At 41.6% G+C, this 8,523-nt stretch overlaps 1 protein-coding gene across 1 annotated transcript; it reads left to right on the top strand.

Annotated features, from left to right (window-relative positions):
- Positions 1 to 274: 274 nt before the first annotated feature.
- LOC308280611 (HLA class II histocompatibility antigen, DR alpha chain-like) lies at positions 275 to 2,546 on the top strand (the record flags this gene model as incomplete). The annotated part of the gene is made up of 4 exons (XM_080754945.1): positions 275 to 338; positions 1,051 to 1,272; positions 1,870 to 2,151; positions 2,419 to 2,546. The coding sequence occupies 4 exons, from the start codon at positions 275 to 277 to the stop codon at positions 2,544 to 2,546; spliced, it is 696 nt and encodes a 231-aa protein (XP_080611071.1).
- Between the last annotated feature and the right edge of the window lie 5,977 nt (positions 2,547 to 8,523).

Genomic DNA, 8,523 nt, shown 5'->3' with positions numbered 1-8,523 from the left:
TTTCTTAAAGAAATAGAGAAATAGAGAATGAATGAATTAAACTAATATGCCTACATGAATTACTTTAATAACAGCAGTCTAGAACTGCCCTCTTCCTGGATACCGGTGATGCAACGGTGTACCTTTAATCTGATTGGCTGATTCTTACAAACTACAGAACAAACTCCTCCTTCCTTCTCTTTCACACTCCAGAGCTTGAAGTTAAAACATGTTTAATGTCATCTGTTGAATCGGGTCAGTTCTGTTGAGTTCTGGTCGGTTTAGATCTGTGATGATGAAGATTACAGCCACCCTCCTCATCCTCTCCTCTGTGCTTTGGGTCAAAGCAATCCCAGGCAGTAAGTACTTCACAGATCCCCTCCTTTATACACATCCTCATTTATCTTATCAAATATACACTATCTACAGCAGGAGCGTCACAAAGGGGGGACTGAGTTACTAGGGCCCAAGGTGGAGGGGCCTTAATTATTTTATACTTTAGCTATTGAAAATAGTGTAGATCTGCTATTTTGTCGTGAAAATGTGTGCAAATCTTTGGATATACTGTACCGTTGTTTCCTGTTGAGATTGGCAGATTTCACCCAGGGTTTTTTTCTCTCACTCACGTCACTTTGTCTGCTGACCTCACTCGGCAACAAAATACAAATACAATAAACACATATAAAAATAAAACAATTCACAGGAGGCAAGCAGTGATTAAAAAAGAATGATCTTGTGATCTTGTCAGATTGCCCAAGGAAATGTGCCAATCTCAACAGTAAACAACGGTATGTATTTTTTAAGTGAACATTTGTGAACACTAAAACTTTGCTTTTGGGGGGTCTTCTGGGGGTCCGTGGCCGAATACACATCATGTTGGGGGTCCTTCACATGAAAAGGTTTGAGCACCACTGATATAGAAACATAGGTTTTTAAAAAAAAAACCTTAGAAGGATTTGAAATATTTAAAGACACAAATGTACATGATTTTTCAAAAAATAGCAGATCTACAGGCTGTTTATCTCTTATCTACAGTCTTCCATAAGGACTCCAATGTGTGTGGCTGCACAGACCCAGATGAAAACCCAGAGAAGGAGGACATGTTTGCGCTGGACGGTGAAGTGAAGTGGTACGCAGACTTTGGCAAAGGCGAGGGGGAGACGCCTCAGCCTCAGTTCATAGAGCAAATGACCTACCCAGACACCTACCTACACGCTCTGACTCGACAGGACATCTGCAGGAACAACCTCAGGCTCACTCGCGCTGCCCTGAACAACCCGCCACTGGAACAAGGTACAAGACGTCGTCGTCGGGTGAAAAACTTGTATGTCCAAAACCTAAATTTTATATTGACGATTTCGTCAACAAAATAAAAACTAGACTAAAACGTTATAGGGAGGGACTAGTGGAGAAGAGTAATTTTATGTTTGGTTGCTCTCATGGTGTTGCGTGCTGAAAATAGCTAATCTACAAGCTACAACGCGTCGCGTGTTGTGAGCTTGTAGATCTGCTATTTTCAGCACACAACCAAGTGTAAAATCAGTCATTACGATGCCATCAAGGCCTGCAAAAATACATTTTAGTCGACTAAATCAACTGTAGATTTCTAAAATGAGACTAAAACTAATACTTTTCAGGTGACTAAATTATGACTAAAACTGAATGACATTTTATTCAAAAGACAATGACTAAAACTAAATCAAAATTTGCTGTCAAAAACAACACTGGAATTGAACCCAGTGCATGACGGAGGACGATATCACGATAAATTAAATCTCCACGATACGATTATCGTGAGTGTTTTTTATCACGATAAACGACAATATTGTGTATCGTCCCATCCCTAATTCTCAGATGGCTGTACTTAATCTCTGTCTTTGTTGTCTTCAGATAAACCCCACAGCACCATCTACACCAAGCACGAGGTGGAACTGGAAGTGGACAACGTTCTCATCTGCCGCGTCAGCGGCTTCTACCCTGCCCCGGTGCACATCTCATGGACCAGGAACCACCTCAACCTGACCAGCAACATCTCCTCCAGCGTCCCCCGCATCAAAGAAGACAGGACCTTCTACCAGTTCTCCAGTCTGAAGTTCACACCAGAGCAGGGAGACCTCTACAGCTGCAGGGTCAACCACCAGTCTCTGACGGAACCCCTGACCAGAGTGTGGGGTAAGGCAGTGCTGTGTTCTAGAGCTTTTTTGCGTGGTATCTATACATATGAAGTTCCCTTATGTCATCAATATTAAGACCATATCTGGGAAATGCCCCTGGGGGTCCCGACCCACAGGTTGAGAACCACTGGTCTATCTGACTGACTGACTGACTGACTGACTGACTGACTGACTGATTATATGACTGACTGACTGACTGACTGACTGACTGACTGACTGACTGACTGACTGACAGTTGTGCGTGTGGGCATGTGTTTCTCTCCAGATGTGGATCAGTTCCAGGTCCAGTCTAGTGTGGGTCCAGATGTGTTCTGTGGTGTGGGGCTGACCCTGGGTCTGCTGGGGGTCGCCATGGGAACCTTCTTCCTCATCAAAGGAAATGAATGCAACTGAAGCACGTTAGGAAATGTGAAATGAACAAATGATTCCAACTGATGTAAGAGTTGAGGTGAGGAGCAAATATGCGAAGATATAGGTTTAATATCCTATAATCATTGTATCATATGTCTTCACATCATCTTTACTGTTTCTTCTCAGCTGACTAATACTGTACAATAATGATCACGTCATCATGAATTAGCAGGTCTGTATATAATAGGCTATGCTGTCTATTAGTGTTTGTATTTGCTTATAATAACAGTTAAATAGCTTTATATTCTGATAGCCCTCGTTGCTAGTAGAGTGAGTGTTCAGTAACATGAGTCTCAGTGTCTCTCCAGCTCTTTAGTAACAGAAAATGCATTTTCATGTCAGGATACCAATTTTATCCAATCAGGAGAGAGAACTCAGACAGATTAAACAAGTGGACTTGGAACTGGACCACTATAAAAATTAAGCTGATGAATGGTACTCTCTCCTAATTGGCTGACATTTTGCAACCCACCTGCAAATGTATTATTTTCTGTTTATTAAAGAGCCTGAGAGACAGGGATACGCTGAATAAACACTCTATGAAGGCAATGATTACTATCAGGGGTGTCGCACCAAATTCTGGGCCTTGGGTACAAGAATTCACTGACATTTTGTGCTTTATACCCAGGGGGCAAAGGAAGGTGTGCTGCATTTGCCCCGACATACAAAGTTGTCCACCAGAAATATTATCTATGACCCAGTAGGATCACAACCTATATGGACAACCCGGTCAATTTGTACAACAAAGTCCAATATGGCCGCCTCAATATTACCCCCTATTAGTTTTAATGGGGGGTGAATAGGGCAACATTTTAAACTGAGGGATATTTCCACGAAACTTCACAGGTTGATCAATGGTATACATATGAACATTTTTTGTATTGCAAGTTTCCATGAAATCCAATATGGCCACCACAATATGGCCGCCATAATGTAAGGACCCAGAAAATAGGTTTTGCCTCTAACTTCTGAACCAGATGAGCTAGAAACGCAAACTTGGTGTCTATTTCATGGTGTCTGACCATGGGAGACTCAATGGAATAGCTAATTTTATTATTGGGTGTGTCTGGACCTTTATTGTGCATATTTGCAAGATGGTGGACTCCCAAAATAGAGCTTTAACATAATTTCTACCATGATTGTTGACTGCTTTTGCAAATACAAGCAATATGAATCCATTTGCTTAGATTTATGGCACAGAAGGGACTTATACCTGTGTTATTCTTGAGTTTGCATGTTGTCAAAATGGCTGTAAACAAGATATTATATTTCCTGTCCGATTCTACTGTATGTAGTTGTAGCAATGACTTCAGATAAAATCAGAGACCAAAACAATGTATCTTAGACATTATTTTTTAGTTAAAAAAAAAAGAAAAAAAGAGAGAGATTATCTCAATGAAATGAATGCAACTGCCTTTTTGGGTCTGTCACACATAGACATGCACATGCTTTCCAACAACTTCAGCTTCAGGGAAATTATAATGAACACATGATTAAAACAGGCTGCATTATAATGCAAATAATTGCTAGTCACTATCACTGTCATGTGTACCTATCCTGCTGCATCTTGTCTCCAGTCCTTGGCAACGACACCCCAAGTAGCATGCAATTCCCTTCTTCGCACATGAACAGTTTTTCTGGCAGCCTTTGATACAGCTACATGATATTGCCTTGTCCATTGATATAGGCCAGGCTGGCTCTGTAGATGGACAGGGGACTGCCTTCCCATCAATGAGAGACCATCCATATTCAGTGAAGCAAGGGATGTCTGGCTTCGCGATGTGTGCAGTTTTATCTATTATGGCTAGGTGGCAGCAGCTTCAACAGGGTTGATCGGTTATTTAGGAACTTGTACACTCAGCTTTGCCCAGTCAAAGTCCTCCGAATGGTCATCTTTTGATGCATATACAGCTATTGTGAGGTCTCTAGCCTGATTCTTGACATCCTCTGAGAGGGAATAAGAGGAATTTTCACCAAACTTCTGAAGTGCAGGGAGATCTAGACCCATGCTGGTCTTGAACCATGCCTTCTTTCCAGTGAAAAAGGGATAGCTGGTGGTATCTCTGCCACTCAGGCTGTGAATAAAGGGCAGGGCAGAGTTTTTTGCTGTCTCTGAAAACAAAGCAAACCTTCTAAGATTCCTCTGTGAAGAATGGTGTCAAAATGAGACACTTAAGTCTGCTCTTGGTACAACCCATCTTTACCTGAGTGGAGGATTTAAAGAAGAGACAAGGAGTGTGGTGATCAAGGAGGGGTGTGTTGTTGATGTCCCTGCACTAGAGTCAACACAACAGGAGGCCGACACAAGGGTAATTCTACACACCATCTACAGTGTCCAGGCTCACAAAGTTGACAGAGTTGTCATCCATGCTAATGACACAGACATCATCATCATGTGCCTATATCATGCTGCCACCCACCTCCTAGACCTTCCAGAGCTGTGGGTGAGAACAGAGCAGGATGCATATCTTCCTATCCATCACATGGTCTCAGCCCTTGGACTCGCACAGTGTTGTGCCCTGCCCTTTATTCACAGCCTGATGGGCAGAGATACCACCAGCTATCCCCTTTTCACTGGAAAGAAGGCATTGTTCAAGACCAGCATGGGTCTAGATCTCCCTGCACTTCAGGAGTTTGGTGAAAATTCCTCTTATTCCCTCTCAGAGGATGTCAAGAATCAGACTAGAGACCTCACAATAGCTGTATATGCATCAAAAGCTGACCATTCGGAGGACTTTGACCTGGCAAAGCTGAGAGTGTACAAGTTCCTAAATAATCGATCAACCCTGTTGAAGCTGCTGCCACCTACAGAAAATGCCTTTGGCCTACACCTGAAAAGAGCTGCTCTAGCAGCCATAATAGATAAAACTGCACACATCGCGAAGCCAGATATCCCTTGCTTCACTGAATATGGATGGTCTCTCAGTGATGGGAAGGCAGTCCCCTGTCCATCTACAGAGCCAGCCTGGCCTATATCAATGGACAAGGCAATATCATGTAGCTGTATCAAAGGCTGCCAGAAAAACTGTTCATGTGCGAAGAAGGGAATTGCATGCTACTTGGGGTGTCGTTGCCAAGGACTGGAGACAAGATGCAGCAGGATAGGTACACATGACAGTGATAGTGACTAGCAATTATTTGCATTATAATGCAGCCTGTTTTAATCATGTGTTCATTATAATTTCCCTGAAGCTGAAGTTGTTGGAAAGCATGTGCATGTCTGTGTGAAAGACCCAAAAAGGCAGTTGCATTCATTTAATTGAGATAATCTCTCTCTTTTTTTCTTTTTTTTTTTAATTGAAAAATAATTTCTAAGATACATTGTTTTGGTCTCTGATTTTATCTGAAGTCATTGCTACAACTACATACAGTAGAATCGGACAGGAAATATAATATCTCGTTTACAGCCATTTTGACAACATGCAAACTCAAGAATAATACAGGTATAAGTCCCTTCTGTGCCATAAATCTTAGCAAATGGATTCATATTGCTTGTATTTGCAAAAGCAGTCAACAATCATGGTCGAAATTATGTTAAAGCTCTATTTTGGGAGTCCACCATCTTGCAAATATGCACAATAAAGGTCCAGACACACCCAATAATAAAATTAGCTATTCCATTGAGTCTCCCATGGTCAGACACCATGAAATAGACACCAAGTTTGCGTTTCTAGCTCATCTGGTTCAGAAGTTAGAGGCAAAACCTATTTTCTGGGTCCTTACATTATGGCGGCTATATTGTGGCGGCCATATTGGATTTCATGGAAACTTTCAATACAAAAAATGTTCATATGTATACCATTGATCAACCTGTGAAGTTTCGTGGAAATATCCCTCAGTTTAAAATTTTGCCCTATTCACCCCCCATTAAAACTAGGGGCTAATATTGAGGCGGCCATATTGGGACTTTGTTGTACAAATTGACCGGGTTGTCCATATAGGTTGTGATCCTACTGGGTCATAGATAATATTTCTGGTGGACAACTTTGTATGTCGGGGCAAATGCAGGTTTCCTAAAAAAAGGCTGGTTTGCCCCCTGGGTATTAACTGTTGAAAAATAGCAGATCTACAAGCTCACAGCGCGGCACCGAGTGCCGCACTGCGAGCTTGTAGATCTGCTATTTTTGAAAAGTCGTGAAAATTTGTGCGGGGGGTGAATATTTCAAATCCTAAGGTTTTTTGAAAAACCTCTGTTTCTATGTCAGTGGTGCTCACACTTTTTCATATCGAGGACCCCCAAAATGATATGTATTTGGCCACAGACCCCCATCTCAAAATATTTAGTTCCAGGGACCCTGCAGAAGCAAAATTCGAGTTACAAATGTTCGCTTAAAAAATACATACATTCAAAAACGAGCACACATTTTCACGACTTTTCAAAAATAGCAGATCTACAAGCTCGCAGCGCGGCACTCACAATATAGCACTTTAACACACGGGTGACTAACCGGTCCTTTAGGCCGATTTTGAGATTTCAAAGTGCAATAACTCTCCCTGTGAAGGTCTCAGAAATTTCCCCTTCCATGACTTTTCCTAAATACTCAAGATATATGTTCTCGTTTTTTTTCCCCTTCTGAAACGTTTCCTAATTATGAAATAAAATACAATTATACCACTCTGACGGTAATTATCGGCAGAATAGACCGCTCTCCCCCAGTTCTCCCCCTCCTAAGAGAATTCACACGTTTAGCGCTCCCGTTGTGCGCCTTTGTTCAAGGTAATGGATCATTTGCATTTCACTGTCAGCTTAGCAAAGACATTAAAACCACTACCTGGAAATGTTTTATTTCATAAATAGTATCAATATAATATTAATTATGAGAATCGCTATGGTGTATATAATGTAGGCCTATTATTATTTTAGCCGTGCATGAGCAATCATTTGCGGGGAGATGATGCTCTTGCTGACCGGGAGAAGTGCGACGCTGCTGCCACTGCACAGCTGTTTCTAAAAGCTAAGCATCATTTCAGCTAATAATACATATAAAGAACAACTGGGTGATCTATAAGTTATCGGCCAAAATGAATATCTTGTATAGATGTGCCTACACGGCACACGCTGCGCACACGCTGCGCCTGTTCTGTCCGAGTGGAGACGGCTTTTAGACGGCATGCATGTCATGGTGACATGGGTGCAATCAAACAGTATAGGCACCCGACACTTGTGTCCTGCACGTTTAATTTCTAATGGATAATCATTTGCTTTTTATTGTTACATGCCTAAGCAAAAAACACTACGTGAACATTTTACAGAGTGAAGAGAATGTGAATTATCTCTCTCTCTCTTTCTCTCTATATAGGCCTATAGATCGCATCACGCTGCAACGCTTTGTGCCGCGTTGTGCAGAGTTGAACAGCGCGATGGATATAAATAAGTGTCAAAGACTCAAAGTGAACTTTTATATTACTCCAAAGGTGCAGAGATTGTTGACAAAATGTTACATAACGTCCATCATATTGAAGTGGTTTGTTTCTCAACTCAAGTGAAAACTAAGAGATGCACGCAGGCTGACGCAGCACAAACCAGGCGCCGTCAGCGCAACAATAGAGTTGCGCATAAAAGCCGTGAATAAAATACATTTCTACCTTTAAAGTTTTCGGGGTCCGAGAAGAGTAGTCCTATGAACTTGTGTCTAATCCCTGAGTAGTGAGTAGGCTACAGTAAAGCAGAGAAAGACATAAGACAACAACTCCAGGTATGAGGAGTCCTTGTACGGGAGTGGGACAGGACGGGATTTATTTATTTATTTATTTTTAAGATGTGTTGAGTTTTTGTTGAGTTCTGAACGCTTCGGAAAGGTTCTGTTTGGCTAAGTTATTGTATTTTTCGTTTCCTCTTATTTAGCTTATTATTTTCGTTGCTTTATAAGTTGTGTTTAGACCATTCTTTATTTGTTATTTCCATTGTTTATGTAATTTCTTTGTTAACTTTGTGTTGGGCCACGGCTTCGCTCGCCAC

Source organism: Nannobrachium achirus (genome assembly GCF_963921795.1).
Source record: "Nannobrachium achirus genome assembly, contig: SCAFFOLD_532, whole genome shotgun sequence".
NCBI lineage: Eukaryota > Metazoa > Chordata > Actinopteri > Myctophiformes > Myctophidae > Nannobrachium > Nannobrachium achirus.
Note: the sequence above shows the minus strand (reverse complement) of the source record. Positions and strands in the feature narration are given on the sequence as shown.